At 47.4% G+C, this 25,261-nt stretch overlaps 1 protein-coding gene across 4 annotated transcripts in view; it reads right to left on the bottom strand.

Annotated features, from left to right (window-relative positions):
- Nucleotides 1-25,261, bottom strand: part of PITPNM3 (PITPNM family member 3) — a 98,074-nt gene that overhangs the window by 48,400 nt on the left and 24,413 nt on the right. For 3 of the 4 annotated variants that reach the window (XM_070478918.1, XM_070478917.1, XM_020882858.2), the window contains exon 3: nucleotides 19,106-19,213. In XM_070478918.1, the coding sequence (XP_070335019.1) occupies nucleotides 19,106-19,213 (108 nt within the window). Of the gene's footprint in view, nucleotides 1-19,105; nucleotides 19,214-25,261 lie in introns of those variants that run through there. The other variant, XM_070478919.1, reaches the window with a different exon arrangement.

Raw genomic sequence — 25,261 nt, 5'->3', positions numbered from 1 at the left:
CTGACTGGAGGGCTCAGAAAGGGACCTGAGCTGAACCTCCAGGAGCTAGAAAACTCCCTGTAGCCAGAGAGAGGCTGGACTCTGAGGACTGGAGTCCCAGGTCCTCAGCCTCAGCCCACAGGGAGCCCTGTCAATCAGTAGTTCCATCTGAGCCACCCCCACCCCCAAGGATCTTCAGCCAGGAGGAGCCCCTTGGCATCAGGAGTCCTAGCCCTGGTTCTCTGGCTCCATGTTTTGGGGTTCAATTATACACATCTGTCCAATGGAAGGTCTCACTCTGCCCTGCTGAAGGGTCCCCCTGCTCTGCCAGGACAAAGGTCTGTGACCTGGGGGACAGCACAGAAGTGGTCAGATTGGTGTGTAGGGTGCAGTGTAGGCAACACAGAGGTCACACCTCCAGCTTGAAATCTCTAGCTAGAAGCAGAATCCTGCTGTCCAGGTAGGACCCTCTCTTCCGACCTTGATGGCAGAACCTACAGACACCAGGCCTGGTATCCCCAGCTTCCTGAGAAAGTCTGAGTTAGTTCCCTGAAAAAAAATGTGTCCACAGCTTCTCCCAAAGACTCCAATTATCCAAGGAAGATTCTGGGACACAGAGAGAAGCCACCTCCAGGCCTCTCCTGGGGACACCTCAAGCCCTTCCCCAGGCAAAGTTGTGGGTCCCCTCCCTGCAGACTCAAAGGTATCTCCCGTATAGGAACCTCCGCCACCTCCCCACCAACAATCCAGGAGCTGATGGGCGACTCCCTTCCAAGTGAATGAAGCATCCCAGCTGCCATGCACCAGAATCCATCACCCTGTTTCTGCAGCCTTCTGTCTGCCAGGGCTGCCTTCTCAGCTCACATCACCTGAATCCCAATCTGTCTCCCTCCTCCACGGGATCAGAGCCCCTGGGTGCTCTCAAAGGCAGGAGTGGAGAGTGGAAAGAGCATAGAGGTGGAGTCGGGAGGTTGAGATTCCCTTTCAGGCTCCCATGGACTCATTGTGTGAACTGAGGGAAGTCCCTCTCCTTCACTGAGCCTCATTCCCACAATCTAGTGAGGGTCCTTTCCATACGGTTAATGCGGTTCTCAAGGCAAGAATACTGAAGTGGTTTGCCATTCCCTTCTCCAGTGGACCACGTTTTGACTGACAAAGAATTGATGCTTTTGAACTGTGGTCTTGGAGAAGACTCTTCAGAGTCTCTTGGACTGCAAGGAAATCAAACCAGTCAATCCTAAAGGAAATCAGTCCTGAACATTTTTTGGAAGGACTGATGTTGAAGCTGAAGCTCCAATACTTCGGCCACCTGATGAGAAGTGACTCATTGGAAAAGACCCTGATGCTGGCAAAGATTTGAAGGCAGGAGGAGAAGGGGATGGCAGAGGATGAGATGGTTGGATGGCATCACCAACTCGACAGACGTGGGTTTGAGCAAGTTCCGGGAGTTGGTGACAGACAGTGAAGCCTGGCGTGCTACAGTCCATGGGTCACAAAGAGTCGGACACGACTGAGCAACTGAACTGACTGGCTGGCTGAGTGTGGGTCCAGTGTTCTCTGAGGACCCTATAAGTACTGAAAGCCCTTGGGTTGTACTGCATTATGGTTAAACACCTGGATTTAAATCTTGGACAAGTACCCTTGGACAAGTTAACCTCTGCAAGCCTCAGTCTTCTAATCTATGAAATGGAGATGGTGGTGCTCCTACCTAGAGAGTTATTGTGAAGATCAAATGATCAACGAGTGTAAAGTCTTTAGCACACAGCCTGGCACACAGCAGCCATTCAAGAAGTGAAAGTAAAAGTGTTAATCACATCAGTCCTGTCTGACACTTTGGTCTGTAGCCTGCCATGGATTGTAGCCCACCAGGCTCCTCTGTCCATGGGATTCTCCAGGCAAGAATACTGGAGTGGGTTCCCATTCCCTTCTCCAGGGGATCCTCCCAACCCAGGGATTGAACCAAGGTCTCCTGCATCTCAGGCAGATTCTTTACCATCTGAGCCACCAGGATTGGACTTATTGTTGGTTCATTATCAATACTTTTAACAACTGGTTCAAGGCTGTGTCTCTTCTGTCACCAGCATGACTCCAGATGGAGTGGGGTGGAGAGACTCAATGGTTAGTGCGGGATGTCAGCTCACAGTGTTCCCCAGGCCAGGGGTCATGTGCTCTAGAGAGGAGACCCAGGTGGAAAAGAGGCCTGGGCACCCTCTCAGAGCAGCCCCCACCGGCGGCATGACGAGGTGACTGCAGACCCCGCATCTGATGTCAGATGTATGGGTCAGAGCTGAACACGCGCATGTGGTCTGAGAACAAGCTGAGTCCAGAGGGCAAGTCGGCTCCCTCCACCCAGCAGGACAGAAGCCTCACATGGAGATGAAGACACTTACTTACAAAACCCCTTCTATGCATCTCTCTGCCGAGCACTGTGTCAGGGGCCGTGGGGGATGCGGAGATGAGAAAGTCAAGGTGAGATGACCAAGAAGGAGGCAGAGACTCACTCTGACCCAGGGACCCCCAAGGAGGGTGTGCCAGAGTCACAACTTGAGAGCCTCGGGGCAAAGAGAGCTTTGACAGGGAGAGAGAATAGGACGGTCTGCTGTACACTGAGCCCAAGAAAAGGCAGGTGTCGGGGAGCAGGCACTGCAGCAGAGAAGAAAACTGTGCCTGGAGAGGCAGAGGGAGTCGCTAACTCCTCCAAACCCAAGTCTCCTGCTGTTTCTACTGCACTCCAAACTAGCTACATTATTAGCAGGGCCCAGTGCAAAATGGAAATGCAGGGGCCCTCATTCAGAAAGAAAGAAAAACTGGGAATTTCCTGGTTGTCCAGTGGTTAGAATTCCATGATTTCACTGCCAAGGGCACCGGTTCAATCCCTGGTTAGAGAACTAAGATCCCACAAGCCCTGTGATGTGGCGAAAAAAAAGGAAAAAGAAAAAAGACTATTAGAGGCACTAAAACATAGAGTTTTCCCCTTTGTCCTCTCTTGACCTGTCTGGGCGGCTTTTATTTGCTATTTAATGTTATGCTCTCTCATGCACAGGGATACTCAAGAAGTGAGTGTAGACACTCACAGGTGCCTGCGGGCCCCGCTCCTCAACTTGGGCCCCAAGCCCAGCGGCCACCAGCTGCTGACTTCCCCCTCCCACCAGCTGCCAGACCTGGGCACTGTGCCATGACTGAGAGCAAGAAAGCTGGGCGCCACGCGTCCACCCTTCCCACTGCCTGCTGTCCCACCCCCCTGGGCAGGCAGGCGACTCCCAAGAGTACTGCAGCCTCTGCCTCAAAATGCCTTAGGTCCCTGGGTGGGTGGGTGAGAGTCTGAGTCACCCACCCAATGCACTGCACCTGCTCTGCCCTGAGACACTGGGATCTATGCCTCTGACCCCAACCCTCCCAGCACACAGGGAGGAGGAGGCTGGGTGGGGCCAGGGAGCCAGAGGGCAGGAGAGCGGGAGGCCAAGAGCTCATCCTGGCAGGGAGGGAAAGGGGGCTTTCTAGAGCAGAGGCTGCCGGCAATGGCTCAGGCCGTGTAGACAGCACCACGTGTGAACCAAGATCCGAGCCCCCGGCACGTGCTCCACTGTACATCAGGCGGCACTTTCAAAACACAGATATGAAGATAAAATCATTCAGAATTGAGATCATTCATCCCAAATCCAGGGACTGGTGCTGAAGATGAAGCTCCAATACTTTGGCCACCTGATGTAAACAGCCGAATCATTAGAAAAGACCCTGAGGCTGGGAAAGATTGAAGGTGAATGAGATGGTTGGATAGCATCACTCTTTCAATGGACATGAACTTGGGCAGACTCCGGGAGGTAGTGAGGGACAGGGAGGCCTGGTGTGCTGCAGTCCATGGGGTCACAAAGAGTCAGACACAACTTAGCAACTGAACAACAACAACACCCCAAACCCAGGGCTTTTCAGAGCACAGGTTGCAGCCCTGACCACAGTACATACATCCGGTGTTTCTCCAGGACCTACTCTGCCAGACCCTGGGGAATGGGGAGGCATCCAGCCAAGGGATGAGCTAGGTCTGGTCCATCACCTCCCTATTCTCATGCCAGGCCCTGGGAGCGACTTACCTGGATGGTTTAAGAGATGCTGATATCAAGCAATATTTCATTACCAGAAAGGAAATAGGATTTGTAGCCCAGGCAGGATTTCAGTGGGCATAATGCCTGGTGGGGGAGTGAAGCTGGGGCATTAAGACTGGGGGCAGGGGTGGTGGAGCAGGGGTTCAGAAGTGGAAAGAAGCCAGGAGGGAGTGTCACTGAGATGCTGGTACTGATTCACACTGGTGTCACCTGAGTAGAAGGAAGACTATTAGAAAGGGAGGTCAGAGCTCCACCCACCACATGGGCTCAGTGGTGGAAACCAGAAAAGCTGCCTCTGGGCTGCAGGGATTTTGTGATCTGCCCATCACTGACCCACCTGCTAGGTCACTGAGATCTCACACCTGTGCAGAAAAGGCCACCTTCACAGATAAGGAGACAGGCTCAGAAGGAGAAAATCACTAACTCGATTTCAGCTCTGGTCCCTTCCAATGCCTCATACCTGACGGAGGCTCTCCCATGACCTCTGCCTCCTATTGGGCGGGGGGGGGGGGGGGGGGGGGGGGGCTTTCTATTTTTCTTTTTAAAATTTACTTATTTATTTGGCTGCACCAGGTCTTTGTTGCAGCAGGCAGGATCTTTTTTTTTTCCTCTCTCTTTTAGTTGTGGCCTGCATTGGAAAAGATCCTGATGCTGGGAATTATTGAAGGCAGGAGGTGAAGGGGACGATGGAGGATGAGATGGTTGGATGGCATCACTGACTCAATGGACGTGAGTTTGAGCAAGGTCTGGGAGATGGTGGTGGACAGGGAAGCCTGGCATGCTGCAGTCCATGGGGTAGCAAAAAGTCAGACACAACTGAGTGACTGAACAACAACAAATGCAGGATCTTTAGTTGCAGCAGGTGAGATCTAGCTCCCCAGCCAGGGATGGAACTCAGGCCCCCTGCACTGGGAGCATGAAATCTTAGCTACTGGACCACCGGGGAAGTCCCAAAAAGGGGCTTTCTAGAGCAGAGGCTTTCGGGGATGGCTCAGGCCGTGTGAACAGTGCTTCCTGAAGTGGGGTGTCAGGGGCTGAAGAGGGGGGAGCAGGGGGGGCATGGAGAAGGGGCTGTCTATAAGTAGCACTGGGGAGAAGCACCCAGAGGCTGGAGCCGACCTTCAGGGTTACTGAAGCTTGAATGCCTGAGTCCGAGGGGCCTAGTAAGGCCACTGACCCGGACAAGAAGGAGCTTGCTGTGTGACAAGGAAGGCGTGGAGCCCGAGCAGCGGGAAGCTGGCCTTCCCTGCCCAGCCGCTGACTCTTGGCTCGGCTCTGTCTTCCCTTGCAGCCGCCAGCAGCCGTGCAGAGGAGTCGGAGGCGGTGAAGCCGGCTTCCTGATTAGTGGGCTCCCAGGACGAGGGCGATTAACCAGATGTGCAGCTGTCTCTGCCACTGTCTAAATGAGACCCCACTTGGCCTAAGCTTTCCAGGGCCCCTGGGCCCAACAGCCTCGCCTTGGCTAGAGTTTTCTTCAAATGCAGAAGCTGCCAGTAACCCCTTCAAACACGACGGGCTACACAGAGAGGGCTGGGTGCTGGGAGGCCTGGTCCTCTGTCACCCACGAGTCCTGCCTGTCCCAACCTCACACACGCATCTCAGCTCTGTCATCTCCTCCAAGAAGATGCTGCTACAGTGTATTCTGCTCATGGTTCCTGAGTGATTTTATACTTCCTCTTTCCAATCCTCCTCCATCAAACTGTGAGCTCCCCAAGAGCAAGAGGAGCAAAGTGTGTGGGCAAGAACAGACACGCAATCACCAAACACCTGAGTTGGGAGGATGGAGTGGCCACTGGGGAAGACATTCAGGCAGATGGGCCTTGGGAAAGAAGGAATCAGGAATTCAGCTTTTGACATGTCAAAAAAGTATCTGGGAAGACCCCATGGAGCAGGAATATGAGCAGCTGAAGACCCGTGATCTGCCAAGATTTGGGGGTCTGAACCAGGTTCTGGCCAGCCTGGTAACTCAACTCACGAAATAGGGCTGAGAAGGAAAAAAATCACAAACCACCCTCCTTGCTCAGGGTGCTCCCCAGATGCTGAGCCTCTGCTGAGCTGCAGGGTCAAGATTCACCCTCCGGACTTCCCTGGTGGGCCAGTGGCTAAGAATCCACCTGCCAATTCAGGGGACACAGGTTCGATCCCGGTTCCAGGAAGATCCGGGAGCAAGTAAGCCCACGTACCACAACTGCTGAGCCCACGTGCAGCCACTACCGAAGCCCGAGAGCCCTGAACTGCGCTCCGCAGCAGAGAAGACACCCAGTGAGGGGCCTACACACCGCAGCCGGAGAGTAGGCCCTACTCCCGCAGCTAGAGAAAGCCCACCTGCAGCAGTGGAGACCCAGCGCAGCCAGAAAGAAAGAAATACACTTTTAGAGAAAAGATTCACTCTCATCACAATGCCCCCTACACTCATTCATGGTCCCTCCTGTTACCTTCTACACTACCTTCTAGAACGATCTTTCTAAAATGTGGCTTATCACTCCCACTTAAACTACGCCATGGGTCCCCAGGGATACTCTTGAGAGGGCTTCAACTCCTCACCCTGCTGTTCAGGGTTTCATCTTCAACATCCCCACCCCTACCTCTTCTCCCAGACCTCTTGACCCCTTTGGCCACCACTCAGCCCAATATCCGGAGAAGGCAATGGCACCCCACTCCAGCACTCTTGCCTGGAAAATCCCATGGACGGAGGAGCCTGGTAGGCTGCGGTTCATGGGGCCGCTAACAGTCGGAGACAACTAATCAACTTCACTTTCACTTTTCACTTTCATGCATTGGAGAAGGAAATGACAACCCACTCCACTGTTCTTGCCTGGAGAATCCCAAGGACGGGGGAGCCTGGTGGGCTGCTGTCTATGGGGTCGCACAGAGTTGGACATGACTGAAGCGACTTAGCAGCAGCAGCAGCAGCAGCCCAATATCTAGCATCCCAGCTTTCATCAAGGCGAACTGTGTGCAACTCCCTGAACTTCCTGCCTTCTCGTGCCTCCCGCTGCATCTTCACACCTGCCGTCCCCTCCTCCTGCTGCACCCTGATGGGTCTATCCAGAGTCTCAAGAGGCCTCCTTCACGCCTCACGTCTCAGCTCTGGCTCCATGTCCTTCTCTGATCCCTCTGGACCTTATTCTCACTCTTGTTAGGGTAATTAGCTCACTGGCCTGTAACTGCCCCACCCCCAAGTCTGGGAGCCAGTCAATTCTGAGTCCATTTCTGAGTCATCACTGTGTCCCCAGCATTGACCGGCATAGGGTCCGGCACAGAGTAAGTCGCAGTACATGTGTTCTGAATGCATAAGTGATGGAGAGAGGGCATGAATGCGTGATGAGCCCCTCACTGCTTCAGGTTCAGAAAGGGAGGCAGAGTACCTCTCCCCACCCCCCAGAAAGGCACAGCTGTAAGCAGACAGGTCAGTACTACACGGCGGCCCAAGCAAGCTATGCTGGGCAATTGGGAGGTGGTCCGGGAGAGACTGAGGCATCAGGGCGGCTCCCTGGGGAAGGGCAAAGAATTACAAGAGCTGGAGAGGAAACTGGGGGAGAAACAGGCAAGCTCAAGTGGGCTTGAGAGTCAGCAAGCAGCCCCTGGGCATTTGGCTGGAACTCAGTGTGAACGGCAGAGGGAGGTATGCCCTGGAAGTCAAGAACACCAAAGCAGAGATAACCTTGAGATTGCTAGATCTAGCCTTGACCTGACAATCCCAACGTATTCATAATATCCTTCATGATAGCCACTGCAGGGCTGTCTGACTCCTGCAGGGATAAAGACAATAGACAATGACAATTGTTAGAAGAAAGGATAGAATCAGGATGGGCTTACATGCCAGGCTGGGAGGATTTATACTTCCTTCTGCAGGAAACAAAAACTTAGTTGTCAACTCCATAGCAGAATGATACTACTGGATTTATATTTTAGAAGCATCACAGAAGGACTGGCTAAAGTTGGCCAACTGGCAAACTGACTCAGCCTTTTTCTCCTGGCCCAAATCCCCAGAAAATGACTTTAACCATTTTATGTGAGTGAATCTTTAGTAGCATCCTTTTTGGCTCAGATGGTAGAGAATCTGACTGCAATGAAGGAGACCCAGGCTCAATCCCTGTGTTGGGAAGATCCCCTGGATAAGGGAACAGATACCCACTCCAGTATTCTTGCCTGGAGAATTCCATGGACAGAGGAGCTTGGCAGGCTACAGTCTATGGGGGTCACAAAGAGTTGGACCCCCAAGAGCGAGTAACACTTTGACTTTTTCATTTTTCACAGTGTTGTAAAGTAGGAAAGGATGTCGTGGCACATTAGAGACTGTGAGGCACCCCTAAAAGGCAGAATGCAGAGGGATCAGATGGAGGGCAGCAGGGCTAGCTACAGAGTTTGCAAGACCCAGGCCAAATGAACATATGGGGTTTTTGTTTAAAATGATTAATAATTTCAAGATGGCAACAGCAGAGCATAAACTCTAGTGTGAGATCCTTTTCTGCGTGGAGGCTTTGTGTGACTGCGAAGGTCGAATGCCCATAAAACCAGGCCATGAGACAGGAAACCATAATCTCAGTCCCACAAAGGAAGGTCTGGAGCCAAAGGTGGAGGCAGCTCAGAGGCGGGCAGGGTCACAGATGGAAAATGCAGAAGCAAAATGTTTTGCCACTGTCTGGACTTCCACGAGAGAGAAGCCAGGTGACTGGACTCCCCTCCTCACCCCACTCACCAGTCCCTGCTTTCACCATGCAGAGGCATCCATGCACAGGTGTGAGAAGGACTGAGTTCGAGGGACATGACAGCTTGGGAGGCTGAAAATACCCAAGAGGAGCAAAATACCCAGAAGCTAATGGTTCAACTCACCCAGCAGCAGCTTCTACCCTCCCCAAAAATAAGATGGTGGAAACTTGCAGTAAACAGACATATCACACCACTCAGAGAGAGGCTAAGGGGGAACTGCAAACAGAAAGCAGAGTATGTATCCAAATATGACTAAATATTAGAGGAAAACCAATAGTGTAGAAGAAAGATAGGAAAGTCAATGACTGAAGGAAGGAGAGTGCAGGAAAATGGATCTGTGGGTTCCTTCAATCAACTTAATATCATAATCATAAATGGCTCTCAAATATAGCAAGCACCAGAATCTCCCAAGGGGCTAGTTAAAACACAGATTCTGAGCCCTACTGATTTCTGATTCAATAAGTCCAAAGTTCACATTTCTGACAGCTTCCAAGTGATGCTAATTTTGTGGGTCCAGGGACCACTTTTTAAGAACTACATATCTAGAAATAAGGTTATAAACTAGAGTCAGAAGGTAAGTGGTAGGGAAACAAGAGCTCTCTGGAAAGCTGGAGGCAGAGAAATTGATCAAGGACACCTAGATAGCGACTGCTCCCTTTGTCTCAATGAGAATGTGGCCTTGATGACACTAAGTTTGTTTCAAAACAAGAAGGGCCCTGATTGTGAAGAGTCTCTTAAGTGACAGTTCATAGACTATTAGTATAAATTAATCTGGAAGAGATATGTAAACCCTGAGCATAAAAGATTAGTGACATGGCAAGATCCAAGTGGAATTTATCCCAGGAATGAAAGATTGTTCAATATATGAAAATCAATCAATGTAATACACTGAAGGACAAAACATTGTATAACAATTGTTATAATAAAGGACAAAAACCACACGATCATCTCAATAGATGCAGAAAAAGCATTTGGCAAAATCTAACATCCTTTACAAAACCACTCAAGAAACTAGCAATTGGAGGGAATTTCTTCAACAGCATAAAAGACTACTACTACAAAAAAAAAAAAAAGAAACCCATAGCTAACATCATATTTAATGATGAAAGGATGAAAAGTTTTCCCCTATGATCAGGAACAAGGTAAGATGCTGGCCCTCATCCCTTCTTTCTTTATTTTTGTATTTGATTGTTGCTGGGTCTTCGCTGCTGCATGAGCTTTCCTCTAGTTGCTGCAAGCTGGGGCTACTCTCTAGCTGCGGTGCACAAGCTTCTTACTGCAGTGTCTTCTGTTGTTGCTCAGCGTGGGCTCTAGGTCGCTCAGGCTTCAGCAACTGAAGCTGGTGGGCTCAGTAGTTGTGGCTCCCAGGCTATACGGATTGGGGCCAGTAGATGTGGCACATGGGCTTTGTTGCTCCTTGGTATGTAGAATCTTCCAAGATCGGGGCTAGAACCTGCGTCTCCTGCATTGGCAGGCAGCTTCTTTACCACTGAGCCACCAGAGAAGCCTGGTTCTTATCATTTCTATTCAGTATTTTACTGGAGAATCTAGTCAGGAAAATGAGACAAGGAAAGGAAATAAAAGGCATCCAGATTGGACAAGAAGTGAGACTACCTCTATTTGGAGGCAGTATATATAGAAAATCCTAAGGAATCCCTCCAAAATAAAACCAATAAATGAGTTCAGCAAAGTGGAAGGATACACTACCAATTTACAAAAATAAATTGTATGTCTATACACTTGCAACAAACAATCTATTTTGGTTGTAATAGCATCAAAAATAATAAAACATTTAGGAATGAATTTAATAAGTATAAGACATGTACATTGAAAACTATATATAAACATAATTAAAAGAAATTAAAGAAGACCTAAATAAATGGAAAGACTTTCCATGTTCATGCATTAGAAGACTAATATTGTTAATCTCGCAATACTTCCAAAATTGATCTACAAGATTCAACAACAATCCCTATCAAAATTGCAGGTATATTTTTTGCAGAAATTGGCTCTAAAATTCATATGGAAATGCGAGGAACACAGAAGAACCAAACAAACTTTCAAGAAAAGAACTTGCAAAATAAAAAAAGTTGGTGGACTCCCACTATCTGATTTCAAACTTACTATAACTGTACAGTAATCAAGACTGTGATACTGGTATAAAGATAGACGTATATATCAGTGGAATAGAAGTGAAAGTCAAAAAATAAACCCTTATGTTTATGATAAATTGATTTTTGACAAGTGTACCAGGAGAGTTAAATGGAGAAAAGAATAATTTTTTTCAATAAATGTTGCTAGTACCATTGGTTACCCACATGCAAAAGAATGAAGTTGAATCCCTACCTCACACCATATACAAAAATTAACTCAAAGTGGATCAAAAACCTAAATATAAAAGTTGAAACTATAAAACTCTTAAGAGAAAACACAGGGGAAATTTTTTCATGATCTTGCATTAGCCAATGGCTTTTTAAATATGGCACCAAAAGCACAAACAATAAAATAAAAAATAAATAAATTGGACTTCATAAAAATTTTAAAATTTGTGCTCCAAAGGACATTAATAAGAAAGTGAAAAAACAATCCACAGAATGAGAAATATATGTAAATTGTATAACTCATAAGGGTATAGCACCCATGTGAGATCTTATTTCCTCAACCAGGGATCAAGCTGGTGTCCTCTGCAATGGAAGGATGATGCCCTAACCACTCAACTGCCAGGGATTTCTCAAGACAATCCAATTTTTAAATGGGCAAAAGATTTGGATATATATTTCTTTAAAGAAGATGAATAATGACCAATAAGCACATGAAAAGAAGCTCCACATCATTAGTTGTTAGGGAGATGCAAATCAAAACCACAAGTATGTACCACTTCACCCCCACGAGAATGGCGGTAACCCAAAAGACAGAAAATAACGAATGTTGGCAAGAATGTAGAGAAATTTGAACTCTTAGTAGGAATGTGAAAGAAAATTTGTTCGCACAAAAACTTGTACACAAATATTTTTGACAGCATTATTTATAATAGCCAAGAAGTGGACACAACCCAAATGTCCATTGACTGATGAATGGATAACCAATCTGTGATATACCCATGTGTGTGTTAGCTGCTTAGTTATGTCCGACTCTTTGCAACCCCATGGACTATAGCCCACCAGGCTCCTCTGTCCATGGGATTTTCCAGGCAAGAATACTGGAGTGGGTAGCCATTTCCTTCTCCAGGGGATCTTCCCAACCAAGGAATCAAACTGAGGTCTCCTGCATTGCAGGCAGATTGTTTACTCTCTGAGCCACCAGGGAAGCCACCTGATAAACCCATACTATAGAATATTATTCACCCACAAAGTGGAATGAAGTACTGATTCAATGTACAACATGGATGGATCTCACAAAAAAACACACTGTTTGCCTCCATGTATACGAAATTCCAGGGGCCTGGGGGTAGAAAAGTGGGGAGTGACTGCTCATGGGTATGGGGTTTCTTTGTCGGGGAGGGAAGGGGGGGTGACAAAAATATTGTGGAACTAGATAATAGTGATAATTGCACACCTTCAATACTATATTAAAAACCATATAATTGCACACTTTAAAAGGATGAATTTTATGATATGCGAATTGTGTCTCAGTTAAAAAAAGAACTTGGCAAGACTGCTTTACTTGGACAATGTTAACGACAGCTGCGTGCTTCCTTAGACAATTAGAACCAAACTCGCTCCTGCTCTGTGTTATAATCTCACTTATGGATCTTTGGCTAATTAATCCAGTCTGACATGTGAGTGGTTTATTTCTATCCTCCTCTAACCTACCAGAAAACTCTGAAATTGAAAAGAACAAGGAGATAGATGCTCTAAAAAGCATAGAATGAGTCCAAGGCATCCACATCAAGTTATTATGAAAAAGAATCAACCAGAGTGCATGGAAATGAAAAGATGATTGCTTAAAAACAAAAACACTATATGGAAGAGTTGATCAGAAGAAAGGAAATAGCCAAAGAAGAGAAAAATTGGTGCACTGTTGGTTAGCTGGAACCAGACTACTCCAGAACCCAGCAAAAACCAGAAAACATGAATAGACAGGGAAAGTTGAGACATGGTTCCAGCATCTACCTAATAGAAGTTTTGGAAGGCAAAAATACAGAGAAAGAAATACTTGAAGAGACAATCGAAAGAAAATGTCACAGTAATGACAAAAGAGAACACCAAGTTCAGACACAGCAAACAACAAAACCTCATCTGCAAACTTGGTTGTGACTTCAGAATACAAAGAATAAAGCTTTTAAAAACTGAGTTTCAACAAGAAGGAAAAACAGAATACTCACAAATTTGCCTCAGACATCTGACCAACAACACTAAATGCAAGAAGGCCATGAGGAATGTCTTCAAAGATAGCTGGGAATATGATTATGGATGCAGGCAAACTTGCATTCAAGTGAGAAGGCCAAATGAACACATACTGAGAAATGCAAAGACAGAAAATGATTATCAGCAGTTCCTACTTGAAAGAATGACTTGAGGAGTTGTTCCAGTCAACAGATGAAGTAAATCCAAGAGGAAGTCATGGAATTTAAGAAGCAGCAGTAAAAACTATACACTAAAAAGGATGAATTTACCTAAGGTAAATCACCCCTCAGTACACTTAACTGAGAAGAATGAGGAGGAAGGGGGAGGAAGAAGGATGAGAGGAGAATGGGGGAGTGGATTACAGCATCACAGTTGAGATCAAACAAGCCTGGATCACTCTTGCCACTCAGCATCTATCTATCTGAAGATCTGGTGCAATGCAATGAATAAGAAAAATAAGTAAGCTGGCTAAATATTGGCAAGGATATAACTGTTGAGATTTGTAAATAATCTGACACTCTCCCTAAAAAGAAAAAAACCCAAGAGAGTCAACTGACGAACTATTAGAGCTAATAAGAAAATTCAGCCAAGTGGCAGGAATTTAAGAGACAAATATTTCAAATCTATAGCAGACACATCATTTATATCCATATTATAGGTAAAGCATTCCTAGAAACCAATAACCTGGGTTCAGTCCCTGGGTTGGGAAGATCCCCTGGAGAAGGGAACAGCTACCCACTCTAGTATTCTGGACTGGAGAATTCTATGGACCGTACAGTCCATAGGGTCACAAAGAGTTGGACATCACTTAGCGACTTTCACTTTCACTTTAAATAATAAAAAGACAATTCAATAGGAGATGAACAAAAGGCATAATTAAGAAACAGAAAAAAGAAAATAGTCAACACACTTATGAAAAGATGATCACCTCACTAGCCATCAAGTAAGTACAAAACAAAACAAGGAAATGTCTTCACCTGTCAATCAGGTACCATTTTAATGTTTGATAAGATTAAGTCTGGTGAGATTGTGGGAGAAATGGTTTGCCTGATCCACAGCTGGATGTGCATTCACATGGCTATTTTAGAAAACTGTTTAGCAGTATCTATCACAAGTTTCAACTGCTTATACTCTTCATGCGTGGATCATTGTTTTAATGCTGGAAAATCCCAATGTCTGTCACTGCACAGTGGTTAAATAAATTATGGTACATCTACTGTAGAGAATACTATAATACGGGTAAAAATAACAAGTCCCCCAAAGTCAGTCTCAAAGACAGAAAGAACAAGGTCCTACTTTATAGCACAGGAAACTATATTCAGTATCCTGTGACAAGCCATAATGGGAAAGAACATACAACTGAGTCACCTTTCTGTACAGAGGAAATTAACACATTTTAAACCAACTATACTTCAATAAAATTTTTTTTAAAAAAAAAGGAAAATTCCTTTGGGGAAGCAGCAAAAAAAAAAAAAAGCCATCCACAGACAGTGGGAGAAAACACTCACACATGAGTAATTAAAACTCTAAGCCCTTGCCACCTATGGGTTTAGGGTCTAAATTTACACCACTCATGTAGAATGGAAACAAACCTGTAAATTCAGCATATAAAATGTCCAAGATCCGTGAGACACTCAGGTGCAGCAGAAACACAAGATCAGTCTCTAGAAGGACATTTTCAAAAGCTGGGGGACACAAGAGTTCCATAGAAAAGAAAAGGGTGGGGTGCTGACCAGGATGAGTTCACAGTAAAAAAATGAAGAAACAAACCTCATGGGGGACAGATAGCATGTGTGCAGATACACACACACACAACGCACCTACACATGTACATGCATGCACCAGAAATGGCACCCTCAAGAATTGGAGATAGCAGAGCAATCTGAACATGTCTATGCAACACGGGCTCTAAATGACTGAGAAGATCAAAGATGGGCTATCGAACATAATTAAGGTTCAGAAGGAAGAAGGTCAGCTCCATTTGGAATCTGTAGAGTGTGAAGTGGTTTCGGGACATCCAGGTGGAGCAAGTAGGGGACTCTTGAAAGTATGAGTCTGGAGCCCAAGGGGGAGCTCTTGGCTGGAGATGGATTTGGGGGTCATCACCAAGGGTAGCTGTGATGGCCAGGACATGAACCATGAGCAGGGGGTGTCTCTGGAGTAAGTCCTGCATTTCAGGGCAGCAACATTGAAAGAGGCAGGGTGAGAGCTTGATCTATACCACCACATTTTTTTTAATCAGAGGATCATTACAATATTGTGATGGCCATACATCAACATGAATTGGCATTAGGTATACATATGTTCCCTCCCTCTTGAACCTCCCTCCCACCTCCCTCACCATCCCACCCCTCCAGGTTGTCACAGACCGCTGCGTCATATATCGAACTCCCACTGGCTATCTATTTTGCATATGGCAACGGATATGTTTCAATGCTATTCTCTCACATCATCCCACCCTCTCCTTCCCCCACTGTGTCCAAAATGTCTGTGTCTCCTTTGCGGCCCTGCAAATAAGGACCGTCAGTGCTCTTTCTTGACTCCGTATGTATGCATTAATATACAGTATTTGTCTTTCTCTTTCCACCTTACTTCTTTCTGTATAACAGGCTCTAGCTTCATCCATCTCATTAGAACTGACTCAAATTGGTTCCTTTTTATAGCTGAGTAATATTTAATTGTGTATACGTACCACAACTTCCTTATCCATTCATCTGTCGATGGACGTCTAAGTTGCTTCCATATCCTAGCTATTGTAAATAGCTCTGCAATGAACACAGGGGTGCATGTGTCTTTTTCAATTCTGGTTATCTCAGGTGTACCACCAATTTTGACTGTAGCCTTTTCCAGAGACTTCCTCTCCCCAAAAGAGTCCCCTGAGGCTCTCTCATCAGGCCCCGGACTCAGCCTGTCTTACTACACTGTCGCCTTGACCATGACCCTCTTCCCCTGCTGTGAGCTCCTACAAGGACCACAAGGCCAGTCTGCTTGTCTTTATTTCCCCATCATTCTATGTTGAGCCCATGTCTGGGCTCCAAAAGTGACTGTTAGAATGAATGAAATTGGCTCGTGTGCTCTGCCGTGTTGTGGGAATTCACACTGTGAGTCCTCAGAGGGATGGGATTCAGAAGGAATGAAACGGGTTTCCCCTTCCTCATCCCCTCCTTCTCCCTCTCTCCTTCTTGTTCCCCGTTTCATACTGAGAGGAAACAGCATCAGTTCTCAGACTCAGGCAAGCAACTGCCTCGAATCCAACCTCTCATGAGCTCCACAAAGCATTTGCTAGAACTATATTTGTGCAAGACCTTTTACTCTTCTTCCCCATCCCACATTACAATGACCTGTCACTGAATGCACTTTGCAAGTATCAGCTTATTTCAGGCGTACAATTTGTGTGCCAGCCCCATTCTGCAGATGGAGAAACCGAGGCTCCTAGAGGCGATGTGACTTTCCCGGCCACAAAGTCATGGAGTGGCAGGCAGGGCCAAGGTTCAAACCCAGACCTCTTAGTTTCCAGAGCTTTGGTTTCAGCCCCTCCCATCGACCTCCCTCAGCTTCCTCCTCCCCTGCCCTCCCAGCTCACACTGCTTCTCACTCACCACCTCCTTAGCTCACACTGCGTCTGAGTCACACATTCTTTGGCAGACAAGTACAGGCTGGGATGGGAGGGGATGGCCAGATGGGTGGTGAGTACAAGTCTGGGTTTGTCTTTTCATTGCTCCCAAACACCATCCTGGGGAAGCACTTGGAGGCCATGACCCCTTCTGGGCCCCTGCCAGGTTGTGAGGATGGAGGAAAGAGCAGACCCAGGGTTCTGTCTGCACATGTGTGGCTGGAGAGACAGGGAAATCGTCTCTGGTTTGATCTTAGGGACCAGACTCAGAGCCCATCCTTTCTGTAAATGTTACAGTTGTCCAGGAGGGCCCTGCCTTTAAGACTCTGGGTTGCTTGGACCTGACTTTGCAGGGACTCAGAGCTGCCTTGCTGCTGTCGTTCAGTCAGTAAGTCATGTCCTGCTCTTTGCGGTCCCACGAGCTGCAGCATGCCAGGCTTCCCTATCCTTCACTATTTCCTGGAGTTTGCTCAAACTCATGCCCATTGAGTCGATGATGCCATCCAACCATCTCATCCTCTGTAGTCCCCTTCTCCTGCCTTCAATCTTTCCCAGCATCAAGGTCTTTTCCAATGAGTCCATTCTTGGCACCAGGTAACCAAAGTATTGGAGCTTCAGCTTCAGCTCCAGCCCTTCCAATGAATAATCAGGGTTGATCTCCTTTAGGATTGACTGGTTCGATCTTCTTGCTGTCTAAGAATTGCCCAGCTTGGTCCAGTTTTGGAGGTGAAGCCCTGGTCTCAGAATCAGGAGTCTAGCAATCTGAGGGTGATACTGCTACTAGCTTTGAAGGACCTTGGGAAATATTCAGCTTCTCTGAGCCTTGGGTGCTTCATTTGTAAAATGGAACAGTCATCCCAGGCCTGTGCACTTCTCAGGATGGGCCACCTGCTTTGGGGAGGGCTCTGAACGGGGGAAGGAGGGATAGGGGGGTAAGAAAATGAACAGATGCTGGGGCGAGATGGCCCGCACCAAGATGGTCATTCTCCTGGGCTGAAGCAGGACCATTTCACTGAATGCCTCCTGATTGGTAGCCCAGCCCAGACCATGACTGAGAAATTATGGGGTCGAGAGAGAAAGGAAAAGAGGAGATGGGGACGAGAGGACTGGGAGGAGTGATATACTGGGGCCTGGAGGGACAGGAAAAGCTAACAGAAGCAGAGGCAGCCTGGATCCCAGATAGGGTTCTAGCCCCAGCTCTGCTCTTCACTCCTCTGTGACCATAATGAACCACAGCACCCCTCTGAGCCTCAGGTTCCCCACAAGTCAAACAATATTTTATGAACTCCTTGGTTCCATCCTTCACTTGCCTTTCAAACCCTGGCTCTATAGGTTCAGTGTCAAGAACACTTTCTTGAGCTTCCTCTCCTGCCTTCTTCTAAAATTCCACCTCTCTCCTCTGACCCAATAACCCTCAGATTAAGGGTTGACCTCCACCCTCTATGTTTTGACTTACACTGCATCACATATCACAACACAGAAGCCTCAGTTAAGTCACCTTTGGTACCTCCTGCATGCATGTGTGCTAAGTCGCTTCAGTCATGGCTGACTCTGTGAGACCCTATAGACTACAGCCCGCCAGGCTCCTCCGTCCATGGGATTCTCCAGGCAAGAATACTGGAGTGGGTTGCCATGCCCAGGAGATCTTCCCAACCCCGGGATCAAACCCATGTCTTTTATGTCTCCTTCATTGGCAGGCAGGTTCTTTACCACTAGTGCCACCTGGGAAGCCCATGGTCCTTTCTACCAAGCACATATACATAGTAGTTGCTCAACAAATATTCTGGTCATGGTGCTAAATGGTCAAATGGACAGGAGGGGTGGATGCCTGAAAAGATATGCCTGCTTTGCCTGCTGATTAAGCTCCTGGTCAAAACCCCCCACCATAAAAAGGCTCTGGATTTGTCCTCAGCCCCATCCTTCTTCAACAATTCAACCAAAGGAAGCAACAACTGACTGCTGCTCTTCTCCCCTGCCCATTCTCAAAGGCTCCTCCAGCGGTTACCCTTCCTTACCGGAAGATTCCAACAACATAGGCCTGGCAGTCCTAGGAGCCGGGACCCCACCACCTGCCCTTAACTACCCATCCTCCTGAATGATCATTCAATGGACAAAGGAAGCTCTGTTGAAGTATCCTAGAGGTTTTCTGCCACAGAAAATCCTGCAGAAGTCCCCATGAGCATTCCTGCAGGTCACAGATTCCAGGGGTTTTAGGCGAAGTCCCAAGAGAGACAGATGACTCTTAACAGAAAACCCAGGTTCTAGCCCCAAATTGCCATCACTTCGACCCCCCACCACCACTCTTCAAAACACACATAGGTATACACCCAGACCTCAGAGGAGCAGAATCTCACCTTGATGCTCCTCCAGTTTCCCCATGGTCTCCATCTGCTCCACCAGGTCATTTGAATTCCACTGGCTCATCCCGATAAGGATGGCATTCTTCCCTTCAGCCACCTCCTCTGTGGAAAGAAGCAGAGAGGGGCGTGAACAGGCAAGGCTGTGTAGAGGTAGCCCTAACAGGAGCTTATATCTCAAAGGAGTGTTTATTTCTTCCTATGAGTGGAAGTAGATTTCAACTATTGAAGGTGTCTGTAGTTACAGACAGGTATAAGACATGCAGAAATTTTTCATTGCAAGAATGCATTGTGTACCCTAGAGGACCTCCACGTTACAGTAAAAGAAAGTAACAAAGAAACAGTTATGAGAGAGACTGAAAATTCATAGAAGGCTGCATTCCTAGCACTAAGAGTGGTATTTCTTGAAAAATAGTGTGTTTGGGAAGAAAAAGCAAAGCCCTGGAATTTCCCTGGTGGTCCAGGGGTTAAGAATCTGCCTTTCCATGCAGGGGACTCAGGTTTGATCCCTGGTCAGGGAACCAAGATCCCTCATGCTGAGGAGCAACTAAACCCACGCACCAAAACTATGGCACCCCCATGCTCTGGAGCCCGTATGCCACAGCTGGAGAGAAGACCTTGTCTCACAATGAAGACCCCACACTGTGGAATGAAAGATCCCATGTGCCGCAGGTAAGACCCAATGCAGTCAAAAATAAACATGTTAATTTTTAAAAAGAAAAGAAAAAGCAAAGCCTTGCCACTGGGTAGCAGTTTTTCTTTCAGTGAGTTACCGGACTTCTCTGAGCCCCAGTTTTCCCATCAGTAAAATGGGACTGGCAACATCTAATCATAGAGCTGCTGTGAGGATTAAAGGAGATAATGAATATAAAGGTCTTAGTGCATAGGGGGCTGTTTATAGATGGGAGATGTTAAGGACATTTCTTCACACAAGGCGGGAGTTGACATCAGTACTTGAGCATACCAAGATTTGGGTGGGGTCGGAGCAGCTTTGGAATAACTGAGAAGGCAGCAGACTTCTGCCTCTAAGCCTTGAGCTATATGGAAACTTTAACCCACATCTCAACTTTATGAACCTCTTAATGTTTCCATCCTCCCTTTAGTCCTTCCCTCAACCCTGTCTCTACTCTTGTCCTTTCCTGGTCTGAAAGGACAGGAATTGGTGAATTAGAGGTGAATCAGAGGAATTGGTGAGGTCATATTCCCTAACCACACTGAACACCAGCCCCTGGGTCCTACACATCAACTACACACATCTAGTGCAGTCCCTCTTCTCAAAAACTGACATTTCCTCAAGAATTAACCACAGGAATGACCCCACCCTCTCTTTAAAGAGTCAAGCCTTCCTGGTAAAGAGCTCTGCACTTTTTCTCATAGAACAGACATTAAAGGGTACTGAGAAGAATCCTCAAGCTCATCGTAACCGAGAAAAAATGGGTCTAATCTGACCCATTTCACTGCCAAAGAACTTCACAGAGCAGATGGAACCAATATGGCAGATCTGAAACTTGGGGAGCTGTCCAGAGTTCTGAATCCATAATCTAGACCCCATTTCAGGCTGGAACACTCCCCCTTCCTGTCTTACTTGACATGTTTATTTGATCTATTTAATGACATTTATCAAATCTTTACTATGCTTTGAGATTTTCATGTGCTTTATAAATATTAATTCATTTCATTCTCATAACAATGCTAAAAAGATAAAATTCTTATTATCTCCATTTTATAGACAAGGAGCATGGAATAGTTCAGTAACTTGCTGAAGATCACTGGCTAGAGCCAGGATTTAAACCCAGATATACTATTTCAAGAGTCCTTAAATCCTGCCTTCCTGATGGCTCGCCCTGGACATCCTGTATTGGCAGCCCAAGTGCCACACACACCCAATTTCCTGAGCCTGGGGTGTTCCATCTGGGCATGGTTTACACCTGTGGGCTGCATTGTGTTCTGGGCAGAACTCTGACTGAGTTTCAGTCCTGAGTAGCTCCAAGTGAACCTGTGCCTTTACAGATGGTCTTCAACTGTTCCTGTTTTCTTATCTCTTAAGTGGGAATAACACTCTGGTTCTACAACTCTTTCTAGCAAGCTTTCATGAGAACAAATGACATAGTAAATTTGAAAAGTCTACACAAGTCAAAATGCTGTAAACAAATATCAGGTAGCATTAATGTTGGGGAAGTAGGAACACCGGGGGTTTAAGAGTTCTATTCTGGAGTTAGATTGACTCTTTTCAATCTTGGATGCACCATCTGCTAGTGATCTGACCCTGGACAGTAACCTAGGCTTCATGAGCCTCCATTTCCTCATCCATAAAATGGTATCATGGTAATGCCCATGTCATAGGATTGTTGTGAGGACTAAATAAGATAATTAAGGTAAAGAGTCAGTAAGCATCAGTAGCACACAGTAGGAACACAGATGTGGATAAAAGCGCAGGAAGGTGAAGTACCACCCCTCTCACCATCAGAGCATGAGGTGCTCTGCCCTAACACTTAGTTTTGCTGCTGTCTGACCCTAGGTCTTTCTGTCCTAGTTCCACAGTGGAGGCATCAGGGTCAGCCCATAACCCACCTTGAGTGCCTATGTCTCCTGGCTCAGTGACCCAATCACACAGCTGTCTGCTTGTACATTTCATATTCATCCTATAATGAATGGATTCTTGAGCAGTGCTATATGCTATGTGAGATGTGACCTCCATCCTGGAGGAAATCAGTTTAGTGAAAAAAAAAAACCACATGGGAAACTGACACAGTCAGATGAGCAAGCTGGGGCTCCTGGTCTAGTGCTGGGTATACAGCAGGTGCTCACACATCCTAGCTTCCAGTTCTTCTGCCATGCATGATCCCTATCTCAGGCTGTCTGTGATGCTGTCAGAACCCCGAACTTCTGAGGCTGAGCGTGCACCATCCTTGGCATCTTTCCCCCTCTTCCTACTTACCCACCTGACCCGCCTCCATCTTTCCCTCATGGTCTTCCGTCTGTCTTTCTAGGAAGCGCATCTCCTCTCAGACTCCCCACGGCCCTCTCCGCTTGATGTCTGGCCCTTTCCCGTGATCTCTGTCCCTCTGGGTCCTCATGTCTCTCTGTCTCAGGCTATCTGGCATGTGTGTCCCTTCCCTTAGGTCTTCATCATGATGGCTCTTGGCACTTGATCTGTCTTTATCCCAGAACCTCTCTCCTCTCTCTGGGGGGATGTGTCTCTTTCTCATCCTCTCTCCCTCTCTGGGTTTCTCTTTCTCTCTCTGGGTGCCTGCCCCTCAGGATCTCTCTGTCTCTGCAGGTCTCTGACCTCACTCTCTCCTTCCGGGTCACTGTCTCTCTTTCAGCTCTCTCCCATGCTCTCTTGGTGTGTCTGTTTGTGTATCTGCGTTCGTGCGTGTGTGTGCGTGTGTGTGTCTGTGTCCTTCTCTCCCATCCTGACTGAGTCTTGCCCTCTCTCCCACGCTGCTTTCTCATATTTTCCCTGGCTCCCTGGCACTCTCTGCACGCTGCCCCCCACAACCCATCCCTGTCTCTCCAGCAGCTCCCCCAGCTTGCAGACAAGCTCTCTCCCTCTCCAGGCCAGTCCTCTGCCCCTGCTCTCAACACTCAGCCTTAGATCTTCAGTCTGGCAACAATGGGCTTGTCCCCTGAGTGGAATAAGAAATGCATACACACACACCAACACACACACACACACACACACACACACACACACACACACGGAAATAGCAGCCAAGAAAGCTCCTTTTAGAGTCCTTTAGACAAACCAGGGAGCCATGTGCCTCAGCCCTGAGCCTCCGCTCTATTTCCCTTCATTGTAGTACAAGCTCCCAACAGAGGCCATGAGGCCACAAAGGGCTTGTTCAGACAAAATCCTGGTTATTGATTTCGCTTTTCAACTACTGATGACTGCTCCCTGCATGCCAGTTCCCAGCCCCGGTGACCTCTGGTGTGGACACGGGTTTTGTGTGTACTTCACTGCTAGTGAACCCCAGTCCCTGCCCCGTCTAGGTGCCAGGCTCAGCCTCACCCACCAGCACCACAATCCTGGCCCTGACCCCAGACTGACTCCACCCCTGGCCAGAGCCTGGATACAGCCAAGGCCTTTCTTCCCGCCTTGGGGCTTCTGTGTCTGCTGGACCCTCAGGACTTCAGAGCGGGGAATCTCCTTGCCCTGTGCCAGGGCAGGCTTCACCTCCAGCTCACAGAGTCCAGGGCTCGGTCACTTCCCACCATCGGCTGGTCCAGTTCCCTCTACCACTCCTTGCCACAGACCTACCAGTCTTTCCAAGGACCTAGATATGCGCTGCTCTGAAGCCTCTGGGACACATGATCACTAACCTCCCCCGCTGTTGAATGTTTGCTCCAATTCCCCACCTGTAGCCATACCATCACCCTCTCTTCATCACATGGGGGTCCCCACTCAGCCCATTCCCAGAAGCCTTTGGGGCAGCTCCTTGGCATCTGCTTCTCCACTTCCCCTCCTCCAATGAAAGAGGGTCAGGGTCAGCAACACACCTGGGCTTTACATCTCTGGGGGCTCCTTTATCCAGCTTCTGACAGCAATCCTCCACTCCACCCATGGGACAAACCCTGTTCCCATGCCACACTCCAGAGGAGGGACCTGGAGCCCCAAGACTCAGGACACGCCTGAGGTCAGAGAGCGGCCAGTCAGTGCCCCAACCCTGAGGAGACCCTGGCTGCTCTGAACCCAGACAACCTGTACCACTTTCCTCTGCTCCCAGAGATGCTGAGTTCTGAGTCTCCCTCCTGGACGAGGAGCAGGGGAACCCAAGGCCACTCCAGAAACATATCCAGAAGGTCCTGGGCTGGTCTGTCCTCACACAGAGCACTAAGCTGGTGCCCCCTTGCTCACTCTGGCCACATCGGCCTTCCAACTCACCGCTCTGAGAAAAGCCTTGCACTGCCGTTCCCACTGCCCAGAACACTGCCCCAGATCCCCACACGGCTCATTTCTTGTTATTCAGCTCTCAGCTCAAGGCTACATCCTCTGGGGACCTCCCACTCACTCAGTCACTCTATCACAGTCCCATATGTTATATCGGGGGGCGGGGGTGCCTCCATTTTTCTAACAGCATTTGACACTCAATAAACTACTCATATTTAAAATATACAGTTTGAGAATTCCCTGGCGTTCCAGTGATTAGGACTTGATGCTTTCACTGCCAAGGGCCCAGGTTTAATCCTTGGTCAGGGAACTAAGATCCTATAAGCGGCACAGGATAACCAAAAAAAAAAAAAAAAAAGTACAATTTGATAAGTTTTGACATTTGTGCACACCCAGGAAGCCATCACCCCAATCAAGATAGTGGACACATATTCATCACCCTCAGAAGTTTTCTCCTATCCCTTTTGACCCCTCCTTCCCATCCCCAGGTGACCATAGATCTGCTCCTGTTGCTATAGACTTGTTTGCATTTTTCTAGAGTTTTCTCTAAATGGAACCATAGTATGCACTCTTTCTCAGCCTGACACTTTTGCCTCCCCATGATTACTTTGAGATTCATCCACATCACTGGGTGTATCAGTTCATTCCTTTCTTATCGCCGATATTGAATACGTGGATGTATTGCCATTTGTTTATTCGTTCACCCATTGATGTACATTTGGGTTGTTCTTACTTTGAGGCCGTCATAAATAAAGCTGCTATGAACATTCAGGGACACATCTTTAGGTGGGCATATGTTTGCTTTCCTTTTGGGTAAATACCTAGGGGTGGAAAGGTACTTAATGATGATCAAGTTTTTAAGAAGCTGCAATCTGTTTTCTGAAATGGCTCTCCCATTGTACATCCTCCCCCAGCAGAGTCTGAATGTCCCAGTTCTCCACATTCTGGTCAGTTGTCGTAATTAGCCATTTTAACAGGTATGAGGCAGTATCTTATTGTAGCTTTAGTTTGCATTTTCCTAATAACTAATGATAGTGAATATATTTTCATTTTTTCACCTTTCATTTTTCATTCATCTACCTTCTTTGCTGATACGTCTGCTCTTTGCGTTATTTTATTTATGGAACTTATCCATAGAACTCACTTGCATTCCCATCCATCATCACTAAACTGTACAGCCCAGGGAACTTCTCTGGAGTCCTATGGACTCCATGCGCCCTACGCAGAGGGCATGGGTTTGACCCTCGGTTGGGAAACTTATA

Source organism: Odocoileus virginianus, chromosome 17 (assembly GCF_023699985.2).
Source record: "Odocoileus virginianus isolate 20LAN1187 ecotype Illinois chromosome 17, Ovbor_1.2, whole genome shotgun sequence".
Classification (NCBI taxonomy): Eukaryota; Metazoa; Chordata; class Mammalia; order Artiodactyla; family Cervidae; genus Odocoileus; species Odocoileus virginianus.
The sequence above is the reverse complement of the archived record's forward strand: the minus strand, read 5'-3'. Positions and strand labels throughout refer to the sequence as shown.